The sequence below is a fragment of the Triturus cristatus genome, chromosome 3_2, assembly GCF_964204655.1.
Source record: "Triturus cristatus chromosome 3_2, aTriCri1.1, whole genome shotgun sequence".
NCBI classification, from domain to species: Eukaryota; Metazoa; Chordata; class Amphibia; order Caudata; family Salamandridae; genus Triturus; species Triturus cristatus.
This window is the reverse complement of record NC_140584.1, coordinates 1,212,806,120-1,212,824,145: the sequence shown is the minus strand read 5'-3', so window position 1 is coordinate 1,212,824,145 and position 18,026 is coordinate 1,212,806,120. Positions and strand designations below refer to the sequence as shown.

Below are 18,026 nucleotides of genomic sequence, written 5' to 3'. Positions count from 1 at the left end.
GCTGGAGTTTAAAGTTGTTTTTATTGGCTGCTGTTGTAAGGATCGGGTAGCGCGCGCCTGCATGGACTACAAGCCCCAGAATGCTCAGGGACTAAAAAGGGGAGGAGTCGCGCTGTCATAAGGAGCGACTTTCGCACGGATCGTTGTGCGTAATTCCGGCGTGAGAGTTCGTTCCGGAGATCGGAGGAGAGGAGAGTTCGTCGGTGTTTCTTCGTGGCTTAGAGAGACTAAGCTGGTTCCAGTCTCTGCCGCTTTTAAGGAGCACGTCCTGGGGTTGGACCCCGTTCCTGTGTCGGAAGACGTCAGGGCTCTAGAGTTCCAGGAGAATCCCGAGGGGACCTAACAGATAAGTGTGGTCCTTGCTTGAGGCGGGGAGCGTCTCGTAATTTTCTTTGTTATGTCTGGAGTATCCCGGTGGCCCGCTGGTCCCATGGGGTGTAGTTGAACAGTACATACTTCCAAGCCTGGTCCGAGACATTACTCCAGGAGGAGTGTGGGCTACGCTTTCTTTCGTACATTGGGGAAGTGCATTCCGCTCGCGGTGACGTAACCGTGTTCAAAAGACTTAGGGTGGAATCTATAATTCAAGGAATTAGGGTGTCTCTGAACCGTTGCATGATACGCTGTGTGAGGCCAATGAACACAGCAACCCGTTTTTTCCTAAAGTTCTTTCAGGCAGCTCTGTTTCTACCAGTACACACATAATAAGGGGCTCTGGTCTTTCCCTTCATGATAGCCTTGCCATGAATAAATGAGTGTGAGGAAGAGGGGTGTGTGCGTGGTTGTATGTCTATGTATATCGGAAAGAACATACAGGTGTGAGTGATTACTTTATTAAGGAGGCAAAGGAGGCTTCTTCCTGGAGGGGAGTTTGTTTGTAGCAAGAAAATGCACGAGTAGTGCCATTAGTGAGAATTTACGAGAGTAGTCTATATGACTTTGTTTTGCTAATCTTTGTATGTATATGTTTTTATTGCTTTACAGGTTCTACTCCCTGCTGTTCCCTTCCTTCCCTTCCCTCGCTTGATCACCCTAACCTTCCGTGCCATTAGTGCAGGAGTTGGGGGTGTCGAGAGGTGGAACCCTTATTGCATCGCCAGAATCCTGAGGAGAGTTGATCTGGGGAACGGAATCTTGACAGAATTACGCACCCAAGTATTAAATCTCCTCCCGGTTCTGGTTTGGGGTACATTAGGGAACTAGTATGGATGATGTTTTACAAGCACTAGCGGCTGTTCAACAGGAATTGGTGGCGTCTAGGACGGAAACAGCGGCCTTACGGGAGAAAGTAGACCGGTTGTCACGAAACCCTTTTGAAGCTAGCACTGGCCCTAATCCCATTCAGGTCACTGTGCCCCCACCCATTCCGTTAGCAAATCCCGAAAGGTACACTGGGGATCCCCATAAGATACAGGTATTTTTGACTCAAATCCTGATGCATTTTTCTTGTAGGCCGTCCTCGTTCCCGACTAACCACTCCAGAGTGGCATTCGCCATTTCTTATTTGGCGGGCGACGCAGCAAATTGGGCGGTTCCGCTAGTACGACATAATGACCATGTGTTGTATGATTGGGACGAGTTTAGAGCAGCCCTGGAGGGGGTATTTGACCGACGCACTACGTCATTCAGCGCAGACAAAGAGCTTTTGACCTTAAAGCAAGGAAAGACTGAATTAGTGACGTATCTGACCACCTTCAATAGGTTGGTGGCGGAAGCAGCATGGCCCGAAGAAAAGAGGATGTCACTTTTCTACCAAGGGTTATGTGACGAGCTTAAAGATGTCATAGCCAGAATAGATCCTCAACCTCAGACGTGCAACGATTTGGTCAGTTTAGCCTTGCGGTTGGATGGACGCCTAGCAGATAGAGGTGGTGAGAGGTTTAGAGGTGATAGGCCCAGAAATGAAGCCACCAGCAACACGGTGGTATCAGAGCCCATGGAGGTGGGAGCCATTCGGGCTCCACTATCCAGAGTGGAAAGGGAGAGCAGAAGAACTCAGGGGCTTTGCATGTATTGCGGTAAGAAGGGGCATTATGTCCGGGAATGTCCCTCTCGACCCAAGCGTCTGGGGGGGAATAACCGGAATAGAAAGACAATAGCCACAGTCCAGAGTCCGGATCCGCATGAAGGATCGCAAGAAAAAACAGAGGCGACAGGAGAGCAGCTTTGGAGGATCCCTTCGCTTGCCACTACCCATCAGGGTGACACAGAAAAACATATAGAGATGGTTATGTGGTTAGAGAACGACCACCAGTCTCATCAGATTAAGGCCATGTTGGATTCTGGAGCTACAGGAAACTTTATACACAGGGGGTTGGTAGCTCAACTGGACCTCAGGAAGGTGTCTCGCAATATTCCAGAGGAAGTGCTGGCGGTAGATGGAAAACCACTCACCTCCGGCCTCCTCATCGAACAAACCGAACAACTCAGGTTGATTACCAGAGTAGGAGAAGGAAGACACATAGAATCAGTGGCATTAAACATCATAGAAGCTCCTCAGTATGAGGTGATTCTAGGAATGCCCTGGTTTCGGGTACACAACCCGACCATAGACTGGAGAAAGAGACAGGTCCTGTTCTTATCGGAGGAGTGTCAGGAGCATTTGGTTCCAGGATGGGGGTTGTGGGCGTCCGTCTTGGCTTGCCCGTTCGTAGCAGCCACGGCAGCGGAGAAAGAGGTATGCCTTCCTCCTGAATATTCTTGTTTTGCCGAGGTGTTCAGCAAGACGCAGGCAGAGTCGCTACCACCCCACAGGCCATATGACTGTCAAATAGACTTAGTGGAAGGAGCCACCATTCCGGTGTGTAGAGTCTATGCTCTCTCTGAGCCTGAGACCAAATACCTCAGGGCTTATCTGGATCACTTCTTGGAGATAGGGTTTATTCGTCCTTCCAGATCTCCTGCAGCATCTCCTTTGTTTTTTATATCTAAGGCCAATGGGGAGTTGAGAGCGTGTTGTGACTACCGCATGCTGAACAAGAACACCGTTCGCAATAGGTATCCACTGCCTCTCATTCCAGTTTTATTGGATCAAGTGCGCGAGGCCAAGATATATACAAGGTTAGATCTTAGAGGCGCATATCATTTGGTGCGAGTGCGCGAAGGGGATGAGTGGAAGACGGCGTTCAAGACCCGCTATGGTCTTTTTGAGTATTTGGTAATGCCGTTTGGGTTATGCAATGCCCCCGCGGCATTCCAGTACTTCTTAAATGATGTGCTAAAGGAATATGTGGATAAGACAGTTGTGGTCTACATAGACGATATACTGATATTTTCGGATTCGGTGAGAAGTCACACAGAACATGTGAATCAAGTATTACGAGTTTTGAGAGAGCAGCGATTATTCTGCAAACTGAGCAAGTGTGAGTTTGGTGTGACAGAAGTGGAATTCTTGGGGGTGATACTTCGCCCGGAGGGTTTGAGTATGTCAGAAAGAAAGATTCAAGCGGTGCAAGAGTGGCCGGTTCCAAGCAACGTTAGAGAAACGCAGTGCTTTCTGGGTTTCGCTAATTATTACAGACGCTTCATACATGGGTTCTCGCAACAGGCCCTTCCTATCACCCGTCTCCTCAGAAAGGGGGTGCCGTTTGCTTGGACTCCTGCAGCAGGCAAGGCTTTTGAGGTCCTAAAAACGGCGTTTACTTCAGCCCCCGTGTTACGCCATCCTAAGTTGGATACTCCTTTCATAGTGGAGGCTGATGCCTCAGACGAAGCAGTTGGGGCCATATTGTCACAAAGGGACAAGGACACTGGACAGCTGCATCCTGTGGCCTATCTCTCCAGGAAACTTCTCCCCGCAGAAAGAAATTACAACATAGCTGAAAAGGAGTTACTATCTATCAAGAAGGCTTTCCAGGAGTGGCGTCCTTACTTATGGGGGGCTCGGTTTCCGATCACTGTGTACTCCGATCATCGAAATTTGCAGTACCTAAGAACAGCCAGACGGCTATCCCCCAGACAAATGAGATGGATGCTTTTCTTCGAAGAGTATAACTTCTTTATTACCTTCAGACCGGGAGCGGACAATAGGAAGGCGGATTCCCTGTCCAGGATGCTAAGCACCGGAGAGGAAGACGAAGTATCAGAGACGGCGATCATTCCGTCCTCCAAGGTGGTCTGTGGGATACAGGCTGAGAAATATCTGGATACCATAAGAGATCACAAGAGTATGGAAAACTGGAATAGGTGGGCTGATCGTGATACTGAACGGTCGATACGCCAGGGGCTTCCTTTCCTGGATCAAAGATTGTATCTACCTACAAAGGCTTTGAGGAAAAAGGCTTTTGCGTGGTGTCATGAGTCTCCAGTAGCCGGGCATCCCGGCATACACAAAACCACCCTTTTGGTACAACGTTATTTTTGGTGGGTCTCGCTGGTACCTGACGTTAGGAAATGGGTGATGTCTTGTGAGAACTGTGCCCGAGGTAAATCAGATACATCTAAACCCAGGGGCAAGTTAGTTCCCATGCCCACACCTCAGGCACCGTGGCAAACCATCAGTCTGGATTTCGTTACCGGACTTCCGGTGGATCAGGGGTATGCAGCGGTTCTGGTGGTGGTGGACAGTCTGACCAAGATGGGACATTTCATTCCATGTAAAAATCTGCCTACAGCAAGCCAAACAGGGCAACTATTGTTGCAACATGTGGTACGGTTACATGGAGTGCCAAGAGTTATAGTGTCAGACAGAGGCCCCCAATTCATAGCCAGCTTTTGGAAAGGGTGGTGTCGAGCTCTCCACATTGAATCTGCAGTGTCCACCAGCTTCCATCCGCAGACGGATGGACAAACAGAACGTTTGAACCAAACGTTGAAGAAATATTTGAGATGTTACGCGGAGGAGGCAAGGGAATCTTGGGTTGCCCTGTTATGGATGGCCGAATTGGCCTATAACAACGCGACGCACAGTTCCATAGGTGTTTCTCCTTTTTTGGCCAATTATGGTTTCAGTGCCAGGATCTTGCCAATAGCTGTGCCACAAGTATCGAGCACTCAACCCTCGGTTCAGGCACACATGCAAGCGCTCCGTAAGGGTCACGCTGCAGTAAGGAATCATCTGCTCAAGTCCAAGTTGACTTACAAGCAATGGGCAGACAGGCACCGAGCAGAGGGCCCACAGTACCGAGAAGGGGACAAGGTGTGGTTGTCCACCAAGAATATACGCTTCAAACTGCGTAGTGTGTTCCATCCCAGATTTATTGGCCCTTATCAGGTGGTAAAGAAGATCAATCCAGTGGCGTACAAATTGCGACTTCCGGGCTCTCTTCGGATCCACCCGGTCTTTCATTGTAGTCTTTTGAAGCCAGCGGTGGGTGGACAGAAGAGGCGGCCACCAGAGATGGATAAGGAGATGGGACAGGAGTATGAAGTGCGTCGCATTGTGGACTCCAAGTATCGGAGGGGTCGGTTGTGGTACCTAATCTCCTGGAAGGGGTACACAGCAGAAGAGGATTCCTGGGAACCCAGCGACAACGTGCATGCCCCGGCTCGTATTCGGGCCTTTCATAGGAGACACCCGGACAAGCCTGGGTCTAGGAGGCGCGTGGGAGGGGGACCTACTGTAAGGATCGGGTAGCGCGCGCCTGCATGGACTACAAGCCCCAGAATGCTCAGGGACTAAAAAGGGGAGGAGTCGCGCTGTCATAAGGAGCGACGTTCGCACGGATCGTTGTGCGTAATTCCGGCGTGAGAGTTCGTTCCGGAGATCGGAGGAGAGGAGAGTTCGTCGGTGTTTCTTCGTGGCTTAGAGAGACTAAGCTGGTTCCAGTCTCTGCCGCTTTTAAGGAGCACGTCCTGGGGTTGGACCCCGTTCCTGTGTCGGAAGACGTCAGGGCTCTAGAGTTCCAGGAGAATCCCGAGGGGACCTAACAGATAAGTGTGGTCCTTGCTTGAGGCGGGGAGCGTCTCGTAATTTTCTTTGTTATGTCTGGAGTATCCCGGTGGCCCGCTGGTCCCATGGGGTGTAGTTGAACAGTACATACTTCCAAGCCTGGTCCGAGACATTACTCCAGGAGGAGTGTGGGCTACGCTTTCTTTCGTACATTGGGGAAGTGCATTCCGCTCGCGGTGACGTAACCGTGTTCAAAAGACTTAGGGTGGAATCTATAATTCAAGGAATTAGGGTGTCTCTGAACCGTTGCATGATACGCTGTGTGAGGCCAATGAACACAGCAACCCGTTTTTTCCTAAAGTTCTTTCAGGCAGCTCTGTTTCTACCAGTACACACATAATAAGGGGCTCTGGTCTTTCCCTTCATGATAGCCTTGCCATGAATAAATGAGTGTGAGGAAGAGGGGTGTGTGCGTGGTTGTATGTCTATGTATATCGGAAAGAACATACAGGTGTGAGTGATTACTTTATTAAGGAGGCAAAGGAGGCTTCTTCCTGGAGGGGAGTTTGTTTGTAGCAAGAAAATGCACGAGTAGTGCCATTAGTGAGAATTTACGAGAGTAGTCTATATGACTTTGTTTTGCTAATCTTTGTATGTATATGTTTTTATTGCTTTACAGGTTCTACTCCCTGCTGTTCCCTTCCTTCCCTTCCCTCGCTTGATCACCCTAACCTTCCGTGCCATTAGTGCAGGAGTTGGGGGTGTCGAGAGGTGGAACCCTTATTGCATCGCCAGAATCCTGAGGAGAGTTGATCTGGGGAACGGAATCTTGACAGCTGTGTTTTGCAGTAAAGCAAAGAGAAGCATAATTCTATGGCAGTCCACGGAGGCTCTGATTATGCTTCTCTTTGCTTTACTGCAAAAACCCAGCAGGCAATTAAAACACCTTTAAACTTTCTGCATACCCCGGAAGTACAACCCCCTCCATAGTATGCACCAATCACTATCAGTACTTAGTATATAAAGTCTGAACTCGCGACATCACTTTCTCTTTCTTTGCTGCTGCAGCAGCAGATAAGTGCCTTTCCATTTACTTTTATCGTTTGTGATAAAATTGTGGGGAGGTTTATATGTACGATCGCTTTATCGTTGGTAACGATATTGTGTTGCGAATATTTATGCTTTATTTGCATTGTTGTGCCTTTGTGATCAATTGGGAGAATTTCCGCGTTGTTTCTCAGTTTGCGGTTCGTCAGGTGAAGACGCGTGAGGCGGCACGCGCTCGGGTGTTTACTTAGGTTGCGCGGGCGACGCTAGGGGGCGGTGGAGAAGGAGGAGGCAGACACGACACGCTCGTGCTCGGAGAGCGGTCGCGTCGTTGCCCCGGACGCTGTACGAGTGCGCAGAGAGCCGTTTTTCTCCCATTACGAGTTAACGGCCCTTCGCGCATCTCGTATTCTGACTGCATACATCTCTGGCCTCGTTAAACGAACGCTGACCGGAGCGTTTTCCGGAATAGAGCTTTGCTCTAGGGGAGTTAAAAAGGGGTTTCTCCTTCCACCTTGAACAGTTTTGCAGAACTTTGGCTTGAGTTTCATTTTTGGTGTAGTTTTGTGAGGAAAGTTCTGTCAGACCCCTGGGCTGCTCCCCCCCTTGAGTCTCCTCCAGACCTCTCTGCTTACAGCAATGGCGTACTACGCCGAAGAGGGTAATCAGTGGGTAGAGTGCGAAGAATATGAGGAATATGAGGAACCTGAGCAATTGGAGGAGAATTTAGTTGAAGCCCTGGATACCCACGTCCAGGGTTCTGTTAACAAAGCCTTAATAAAAGCCTTGAAGCCTTTTACTAAACCTCTCCATAATTACGGCAAGAGGAAGATGAAAATTCATCATAGTGGCGCAGAGAGTTCACATTCTTCTGCCAAGGTCTTGGCACGCATGGCCAGAAACGTCATGAAAGACCATGGCTCCATGGCTGCCTGTACCTCAGACGACTCCTTTCCGTCTACCGCAGACACTTCGGACTCGGAGGTGGAGTCGGTGAGGCCCAAGAAGAAATCTAAAAAGTCAAAACATACGGCATATAAACCTGATGACAGCCAGGCTCCCAAAAATCTATTATTTGACCCCCAGAGCCTTATACATCCTCGGTCCACTGAATGGGTACCGTGTCCGGAGGTGGCCCATTCTGTGGGGACAAACCTACGACAGGGTTTTGAAAAAGAGGTGCGCGCCACCTTAAGGTCCGAGTGTCCCAGACCCTCTCTGACGGGCAAAGTGGCTGACACACCAGAACTGGATCCAAACATGGCTACGTTTATGCGAAAATTCGCGAAGGACCCTAAAAAGGGTCTGGATAGAGCCTGGCGGGGGTGCCAGGATAAACTGTTGGATGTGTCAGGTCCCCTTACAAAAATTTTAGACGCGGCGGTCAACGCCAAGAACCAGAACACTCCGTTGGACACCTCTGATATTATGGAGTGGGCTCAGCGGGCCCTGTGTTTTTTAGGAAATGCCAATGTGGCGCTGTCAACTGAAAGGAGGCGCTCCTTCTTAATGAGAATAGACTCTCAATTAGCGGAGATGGCCACGACCGAACCGGGTTCCTTGGCCAATGGCATGCTGTTTGGCGACAAATTTGTCAAAGAGATGGGCAAATACGTGGCCACTTTCTCAGCTCTAGACAAGGCGCAGGCTAACATCAAGAAGGTGTTCCACACTGGTGTTTTTGATAGGGCCGGACGCGCTAGAGGTCGAGGGTCCGGCCGAGGCTATAACCAGACCTCCCGAGGTGCGGAACAAAGAGGCAGAGGTGGTCAGAGGTCGCAGTTTTACCCCTCCCGCAATAGGGGTGGACGAGGTCGAGGCCACAGAGGAACCTATAGAGGACAGCAAAATTCCGGAGATAACTCCTATTCAGGTAACGCTTTTGAATACCACAGAATGCATAGTGGGAGGTCGTATTGCGTTGTTCCTTCACAGGTGGCAGGAGATTACGGTCGATCCCTGGGTGTTACAAACAGTGCAGGGCTTCCACATAGAGTTCTACGCCACTCCGACTCAGAGTCGGGTGCCCGGCTCCCTACATTTTTCCCTACAAGAACAGAGTTTCATCGACAGGGAAGTGGAAGCACTACTCCAAAAGGGTGCAATAGTGAGGTCTATTCCCCATCCTCGGGGTTTTGTAAGCACGATTTTCTTGGTCCCGAAGAAGGACAAAGGGTTCCGTTTAGTGTTAAATCTCAGAGAGTTCAACGCTTGGGTGGTGTATCGCCATTTCAAGATGGAGGGCATCCATTTACTGAGGGACATCCTCCTAGAACAGGATTGGCTCGTTCGCTTAGATCTGAAGGACGCCTATCTGGCGGTTCCTATTTTCCCGCCACACAGGAGGTTTCTCCAGTTTCTCTGGCGCGACCAGTGGTTCGAGTTTTCCGCGATGCCCTTTGGTCTGTCTTCCGCCCCTTGGTGTTTCACCAAACTCATGAGACCGGTGGTCCAATGGTTGAGAGAACGAGGGGTACGCCTGATAATTTACCTCGACGACATTCTAATTATGGCACAGTCGAGGGAACTCTTGATGAGTCACCTGTCTTGGACTCTCCAACTGTTACAAGATCTGGGCTTCCTTTTGAATCTGGAGAAGTCGGTCCTGACTCCATCGCAATCGATGGATTTTTTGGGTTTTCAGATCAATTCTCTCACGTGTCAGTTACTTCTTCCCTTGAGGAAGAGAGTGGCTATCAGGAAGGAATTGAGGAGAGCGCTTGCCTCTCCGACAATATCATTACGGACACTAGCTCGCCTCGTAGGTCTGTTGGCGGCGTCCATTCAGGCGATATTCCCGGGCCCCTTGCATTACAGGGCCCTTCAGAGATTGAAAATTTTGCATTTACGCAAGGGTCTCTCGTATGCACAACAGATAGCCCTCTCAGCGGAGGCTCGTACGGAGATCAATTGGTGGTTAGACCATATGGATGCCTGGAACGGCAGAGCCATTTTCTCCTCCAGTCCGGATGTAGTGATAGAGTCAGATGCGAGTCGCTAGGGCTGGGGAGCGCGGTGCGGGACCATGGAGACAGGGGGTCGTTGGTCTCAGGAGGAGCTAAAATTGCATATCAACTGCTTGGAACTTCTGGCGGGAGCGTTTGCGATTCGAACTCTGGCCCCGCAGAAGATGTCTTGTTGCATTCTTCTACGCATGGACAATGTGTCCACGGTGAGATACATAAATCGACTCGGAGGGACCCGATCTCGTCTCTTGGCAGAGATAGCCAAGGACTTCTGGCATTATTGCCTGGACCATCGTCTGGTGGTGACGGCGGAGTATATTCCCGGGTCGTCCAACGTGATTGCCGATTGGAATTCACGACATTTGCGGGACAGCAGCGACTGGAAGCTGCATCCCAGCAGTTTCGAAGCGTTGAATCTCAAGTGGGGACCCTGTGTGCTGGACCTGTTTGCGTCCAGACTAAACAGTCAGCTTCCACGGTTCTACAGTTGGCGGCCGGATCCTCTAGCGGTCGGCTCGGACGCCTTTCTTCACTCGTGGACGACGGGCATTCTATATGCCTTTCCACCATTTGCCATGATTCCGAGAGTGTTGGCTCACGTTCGCAGACAGACAGCAGAACTAGTCCTGGTTACACCTTGTTGGAAAGCGCAAGCATGGTTTCCAACCGCCTTGACCTTGGCCTGTGCGCCTCCAGTGCGTCTTCGGTCGTTTCCGGACATTCTCACGGATCCTCAGGGGCTGCGCCACCCGTTAGTGTTGCAGAACCAGCTGGTTCTCATGGCCTGGAGACTTTCAGGCGTCGTTGGCAGGTGCCGGGAGTTTCGCAAGACACTCTCTTTTTCTTATCCCAGGCTTGGGCACCCTCCACACACAAGCGATATGAATCGGCTTGGAAGCGATGGGTTAGTTGGTGTGGTGAGCGACAGAGTGATCCCGTGGGATCCGATATTCATCTAATCGTGAATTTCTTGTCGGAATTAGCCAAGTCCGGTTTGGCGTACCGGACGGTGAATAACTTTACATCGGCTATTTCAGCGGGCCATCCGCATTTGGAGGGCAGACCGGTGGGGGAACATCCCTTGGTTTGCAAGGTGGTGCGAGGGATTCGATTAGTGAACCCTCCTCAACCTAGGTACACCGCACTTTGGGATGTGTCGGTGGTTTTGCGTTTTTTGAGGAATTGGCCGAATAATGAAGCCCTGTCTAGGAAACAATTATCGGCAAAATTGACAGTCCTACTGTGTCTAATTTCATGTAGACGAGTGTCGGATGTGCGAGCATTGGATTTGGCAGGTAGAGTATTTACTCCTTCGGGAGTTTCCTTTACGATTTCCAGACGTACTAAGACGCATTCTCAGTGTATTACATACCCTGCATTTCCTCATCACAGCAAATTGTGTGTGGTCAAGTGTTTGAAGGTTTATGAAGATTGTACTAGGGAGTTTAGATCTGATGTTTCAGGACAATTGTTAATTGCTCTTCAGCGACCTTTTCGCCCGGTCACATCTGCAACCCTGGCCAGATGGGTCACTTGGTTACTGGGTCTTGTGGGGGTGGATGTTTCCATTTTTGGAGCTCATTCTGTTAGGGGAACTATGGCCTCTAAGTCTTTTGGGGCGGGTTCCCGGTTGCAAGACATCATGACTGTGGCGGACTGGTCGGCTGATTCCACATTCAAAACGTTTTATCATAAACCTATTGTGGATGTAGCTTCGGTGGTGGTGAATCAACTTTAAACTAGCATAATCAGAGCCTCCGTGGACTGCCATAGAATGAAAAATTGTCTAGCAAGCGCGACAAAGAATTTTCAATTCTATTAAGGACACGGAGGCGAGGATTATCCCACCCAAGCTTCGGGATTGATAACATTATGGTGTAATTGTTATAACGTTGTACCCACCCTGTATTTCTGTACATTGACTTCAACGCCAGTTTTGTATGGACGTTACGATGTCAGTTTCCATTCCAGGTGAACAGACCAAGCAATCTTGAGGTTCTGGAGTTTTGGCATCGGCAAAGATGACACGGCTTGCCAGGGTGATTTTTCCAGGTTGACATAAGACAGAGGACAACATCTTCCGGAGATGAAGTTCGGGGTTCAAGTTTGGACGCACGTCGATGAGGAAATCGGTGGTCCGGTGTTCGACAATCAAGTTTGTGGACTGTGTTTACGAGTTTCACGCAAAGAAAGAGGAAGTGATGTCGCGAGTTCAGACTTTATATACTAAGTACTGATAGTGATTGGTGCATACTATGGAGGGGGTTGTACTTCCGGGGTATGCAGAAAGTTTAAAGTTGTTTTAATTGGCTGCTGGGTTTTTGCAGTAAAGCAAAGAGAAGCATAATCCTCGCCTCCGTGTCCTTAATAGAATTGAAAATTCTTTGTCGCGCTTGCTAGACAATTTTTCATCCTCGCCTCCGTGTCCTTAATAGAATTGAAAATTCTTTGTCGCGCTTGCTAGACAATTTTTCATTCTGTGTCCTGCTATTTTTGTATGTTCTATTTTGTAACATTTCTCTCATGTAACGTAACTGGTTCTATTGTACAGCGCTCTGACACCTTCGGGTAAAGTCCGTGCTTTATAAAAATGCATAAATAAATAAATATCAAGTAAAGGTTGTAAATCAATAATACATGCAGCTCTTTGCATCGGATTGCCTAGTGAGCTGAACTGGGCGTGACTTAACTTCTGCGCTTGCGCCTAAAGAGAGTGTCTGACCATTCAGGCATGCGCAGTACGAATAAAAGGTTTCCCCCTGCATTCTGACGCTGAGCATACTTTATAATAAAACTGAACGAATGACTTGGAGTGAGGTGTCTCACCTTCCACGCACGCGTTGTATGGCGTCCGACCATCCACGCATGCGTAGTATAGTATCTCTTACTCCGCACATGCGCAGTGGCGTGCGTTGGACTATTTCCTGCCCTCCCGGGAGCTCCCTGTCAGGCTTCCCTTCAACCGCCCACCCTTCCCCTGCTTTACCCGGACCCCGATCTTTCAGCTGCAAAGAAACACAGCACGGAAATGTCCCAGCAGAACCCAGATACGGTGAGTCTGAAGGTGGGAGTGTCCATGGGTGGCTCAGACGGGCGGGTCATGGGGGTGGGAGTGGTCATCGGCCTGGCTAATGGGGGGGGGGGGGGGGGGAGAGTGGTTTTCTGCCTGGCTCATGGGGGGGGAGTGATCATCGCCCTGGCTAGTGGGGGAGGGGGGGGGGGAGTCTTTTCCCTGGCTCGTGGGGGGGGTCATCGCCCTGGCTCGTGAGGGGAGGGGGGGGTCATCGCCCTGGCTCTTGGGGGGGAGGGGGTCATCGCCCTGGCTCGTGGGGGGGAGTTGTCAACTGCCAGGCTCTGGGGGGAGTGGTCATCTGCCTGGCTCTTGGGGGGGGGAGTGGTCATCGCCCTGGCTCGTGGGAGTGGGGGGGAGTGGTCATCGCCCTGGCTCGTGGGGAGGGGTGGTCACCTGCCTGGCTCGTGGGGGGGGAGAGTGGTCATCGCCCTGGCTCGTGGGAGTGGGGGGGAGTGGTCATCGCCCTGGCTCGTTGGGAGGGGTGGTCACCTGCCTGGCTCGTGGGGGGGGGTTGGTGGTCATCTGCCTGGCTCGTGGGGGGCAGTGGTGGTCATCTGCCAAGCTCGTGGGGGGTGGTGGTCATCTGCCTGGCTCATGGGGGGGAGGGGATGGTCATCTGCCTGGCTCATGGGGGGGAGGGGATGGTCATCTGCCTGGCTCATGGGGGGGAGGGGATGGTCATCTGCCTGGCTCATGGGGGGGAGGGGATGGTCATCTGCCTGGCTCATGGGGGGGAGGGGATGGTCATCTGCCTGGCTCATGGGGGGAGGGGATGGTCATCTGCCTGGCTCGTGGGGGAGGGGGTGGTCATCTGCCTGGCTCGTGGGGGAGGGGGTGGTCATCTGCCTGGCTCGTGGGGGAGGGGGTGGTCATCTGCCTGGCTCGTGGGGAGGGTGTGGTCATCTGCCTGGCTCGTGGGGAGGGGGTGGTCGTCTGCCTGGCTCGTGGGGAGGGGGTGGTCGTCTGCCTGGCTCGTGGGGAGGAGTGGTCATCTGCCTGGCTCATGAGGGGGGGTGGTGGTCATCTGCCTGGCTCGTGGGTGGAGTGATGGTCATCTGCCTGGCTCGTGGGTGGAGTGGTGGTCATCTGCCTGGCTCGTGGGGGGTTGGTGGTGGTCATCTGCCTGGCTCGTGGGGGGGTGGTGGTCATCTGCCAGGCTCTGGGGGGAGTGGTCATCTGCCTGGCTCTTGGGGGGGGGAGTGGTCATCGCCCTGGCTCGTGGGAGTGGGGGGGAGTGGTCATCGCCCTGGCTCGTGGGGAGGGGTGGTCACCTGCCTGGCTCGTGGGGGGGGGAGAGTGGTCATCGCCCTGGCTCGTGGGAGTGGGGGGGAGTGGTCATCGCCCTGGCTCGTTGGGAGGGGTGGTCACCTGCCTGGCTCGTGGGGGGGGGTTGGTGGTCATCTGCCTGGCTCGTGGGGGGCAGTGGTGGTCATCTGCCAAGCTCGTGGGGGGTGGTGGTCATCTGCCTGGCTCATGGGGGGAGGGGATGGTCATCTGCCTGGCTCATGGGGGGGAGGGGATGGTCATCTGCCTGGCTCATGGGGGGGAGGGGATGGTCATCTGCCTGGCTCATGGGGGGAGGGGATGGTCATCTGCCTGGCTCATGGGGGGAGGGGATGGTCATCTGCCTGGCTCGTGGGGGAGGGGGTGGTCATCTGCCTGGCTCGTGGGGGAGGGGGTGGTCATCTGCCTGGCTCGTGGGGGAGGGGGTGGTCATCTGCCTGGCTCGTGGGGGAGGGGGTGGTCATCTGCCTGGCTCGTGGGGAGGGTGTGGTCATCTGCCTGGCTCGTGGGGAGGGGGTGGTCGTCTGCCTGGCTCGTGGGGAGGGGGTGGTCGTCTGCCTGGCTCGTGGGGAGGAGTGGTCATCTGCCTGGCTCATGAGGGGGGGTGGTGGTCATCTGCCTGGCTCGTGGGTGGAGTGATGGTCATCTGCCTGGCTCGTGGGTGGAGTGATGGTCATCTGCCTGGCTCGTGGGTGGAGTGGTGGTCATCTGCCTGGCTCGTGGGGGGTTGGTGGTGGTCATCTGCCTGGCTCGTGGGGGGGTGGTGGTCATCTGCCTGGCTCGTGGAGGGGTGGTGGTCATCTGCCTGGCTCGTGGGGGGGTGGTGGTCATCTGTTTGGCTCGTGGGGAGGAGTGGTCATCTGCCTGGCTTGGGGGGGAAGTGGTCATCGCCTCGTTCGTGGGGGAGGTCATCTGTCTGGCTCGTGTGGGGGGTCATCTGTCTGGCTGGTAGGGAGGAGTGATCATCGCCCTGGCTCATATGGGGAGTGTCCATCAGCCTTGCTCATGGGGGGGGGGGGGGGTCATTGGCCTGGCTAGTGGGGGGAAGTGGTCATCGGCCTGGCTCTGGAGGGTGGTCACTGGCCGGGCTTGAGAATTGTTTACCTTGACCAGTGGAGCAGTTGAAGATGCTTGGGATGGGGCTATAAAATGTGTTTAGATAAATCCCTATTTCACACACAGGCAGATGTGTCCACTGTAGGGTATTTCTGCTGATTCTGTGCTGCTCAAGTAGACCTGCCCCCCAGCTCTGGTGCCTCAGGACTTTATTCTCCCTCCTGGCAGAGTCACCTAATAGCGACATGAGCCGCCCCTGGTAGAACGCAGCACTCAAGTCTCTGCTCTTAGCAGGCGATTATTCCTAGAATGAACAGATGGTTTGACAATGCTCATCCGGGCCCGGGCCCACATCCGGACAGAGCACTACCGAAGTGGATCCTGCCCCACAGTCCTATCAGTGAGTACTGACTGCATGATCCTCCTGATTGCTATGTAGCCTGATGAAACTCCAGCGAGTGCCCCCAGACCCTAACATGCCACAATGCAAACCATAACAGGCCTGCTCCCACCTCCCCTGACCCTGCGGCTGTGACATCTGTGCTCTCTATATGGCTATGAAGAGGGTGCAACTCTATTTCAACATTTCAATCTGCAAAAGATTCAGCCTACACGTTTCATGCTGCATGCTGAAGACCGCAGTGCTTAATTTGTAGTAAAAAGTGAGTGCCACGGCCCCTCTAGGGAGGCCACTGCACCCAGCACCATCCATTTCCCCTGACAGCGCTGCCAATGATAGAGCCAACACACGTACCATTGCACTCCTACAAGCAGGGCCCGTTCTAGGATTTTTGGGGCCCCGGGCGAAGGGGGATGTGCGAGACCCCTCTAATTTACATAAGTGACACCTTCAGGGCTCCGGAAGCTGCTTTGTGCAGACTCCTAAATGTATCATAAACAGCTCCCTGAGCTCCGGAGTCATTCCAGACTGCCTCAAAGTTGGCCAAGTCACGCCATTACTGAAAAAACCAGGCTTGGACACCAATGATTTGAATAACTACAGACCCGTCTCCAATCTTCCTCTCCTGGCCAAAACATTGGAAAAGTGCGTTCTCCTCCAACTGACACAACACATGGACAGCATCAACCTCCTGGACCCCCACCAATCGGGCTTCAGAAAAGGGTGTAGCTCAGAGACAGCGATCCTTAATATCATGGATGATCTACACAAGTCCCTCAATTCAGACCAATGCTCCCTACTCATCCTCCTGGACCTATTGGCAATCTCCGATACGGTTGACCACCAACTACTCATTAAGGTACTCCAAGAAAGGTTAGGGGCTGAAGAGGCAGTCTTACACTGGTTCGGCTCCTTTCTCCAAAATCGCTCTCTAAGAATCAAAATCAACAACTTCAGGTCGGACCTTCATCCTGTCAGCAGAGGCGTCCCTCAAGGATCAGTCCTCTCCCTGCAACTATTCAACATATGCATGGAACCCCTCACCACCATTCTCAAAAGATCCAACATTCCCTTCCATCTCTCTGTGGACGACACCCAGATCTATCTCGAAACCTCCTCCATTGAAGACATCCAAAGACTCAAGGACACTCTCAGAGAAGTCCAACACTGGCTCTCATCAAACCACTTGAAATTGAATCGACAAAACGGAAATCCTCCTCATTTCTAACAAAACGGAAAACCCCCAAGTCACAGCTAAAAGCTAAAAGCAATTGAGGCTCTCAGCGAAAATCTCTACCTGGCCAACTTCGTCAAATCGCTGTGAATCACTTTGGACCCCAAACTAAGCATGGTTAAACACATCAAGAACACAGCAAAGAGTGCCTCCCTCAACCTGAAACTACTAAGCAAGATAATACCCTTCATCCCGAACAACGACCTCAAACAAGCGACACAATCCTTGGTACTTTCCATATTGGATTATGGAAATGCAACCCTCACAGGCACAGTAAAATCACACCTAGCTCCCCTCCGATCAACCCTGAATGCAGCTGCAAGAATGGTCACCGTAGTAAAAAAATATGACCACATCTCGCCCGCACTCAGAGAGTTGAAATGGCTCCCAGTTGAAATTCGTGCCAATTTCAGAACTGCCTGCCTCACACCCAAAGCCGTTCACACTGGGAAACCCGCATAAATGGCCTCCAAACTCACAAAGGCCGGTCAGACAAGGAACCTCAGGAGTTCAAATATTCTACTCGTCATACCGCCGAAATTCCGTAAACAAAAAAACGCAGCATGATCCTTCTCTGGAAATGCGCCCAAAATCTGGCACTCCATCCCAGTTCATATCAGGACCATCCCTTCCTTTCCAAAGTTCAAAAGGTAGCTCAAAGACCTCTTCTTCAAGCGCACTCTCCCAAATGGATAGAATGCCATTAAAACTCATGAGTGTACACACTTTGGCACAATGACACTTTGAAACTAAGTCCTCTACCTCATGCCTAGCCCGACTCCTTCCCACTATCCCCCCCGTTCGGAAGGATACGAAGCTTGAAATTCTGTGCTCTCTATTACGAGACTATTGCAACTTCCCGGTCTCCAGCATCATACAACGTGCAAAGTCTCCCTCTGCACCTTGAGGCTTTTCGTGTGACCACCGCTATAATACCTGTCTGTTTAATACTGCTATAATATGTGTTCTCCTCTACTAAGTGTTGTAAAGCGCTCCGATACCTTCGGGTCTGGCGAGTGCTATATAAAAGTCTGAAACAAATAAAATAATAAATACTCCTCCTGGGCCACAGCTCCCCTCTCTGCCACCTACAAGCACCTCTTGCACAGCTCTTACCGGGCTGAAGGTGTGAGAAT

The 18,026-nt window shown here is 51.9% G+C and overlaps 2 protein-coding genes across 4 annotated transcripts in view; both read left to right on the top strand.

Annotated features, from left to right (window-relative positions):
- Positions 1-7,516: 7,516 nt before the first annotated feature.
- Positions 7,517-9,711, top strand: LOC146859472 (uncharacterized). The gene is made up of 2 exons (XM_085647169.1): positions 7,517-8,750; positions 9,695-9,711. Exons 1-2 carry the CDS (start codon positions 7,517-7,519, stop codon positions 9,709-9,711), a joined length of 1,251 nt encoding a protein of 416 aa, XP_085503295.1.
- A 3,022-nt stretch (positions 9,712-12,733) lies between these two features.
- LOC146859471 (uncharacterized) overlaps positions 12,734-18,026 on the top strand; it is a 90,080-nt gene continuing 84,787 nt past the window's right edge. For 2 of the 3 annotated variants that reach the window (XM_085650201.1, XM_085650202.1), the window contains exon 1: positions 12,739-12,895. In XM_085650201.1, the coding sequence (XP_085506327.1) occupies positions 12,872-12,895 (24 nt within the window). In that variant the 5' untranslated portion in view covers positions 12,739-12,871. Of the gene's footprint in view, positions 12,896-18,026 lie in introns of all 3 variants that reach the window. The other variant, XM_085650200.1, reaches the window with a different exon arrangement.

Coding starts and splice junctions, on each gene's coding strand:
- LOC146859472 (XM_085647169.1), top strand. CDS start 7,517: ATGGCGTACTACGCCGAAGAGGGTAATCAGTGGGTAGAGTGCGAAGAA.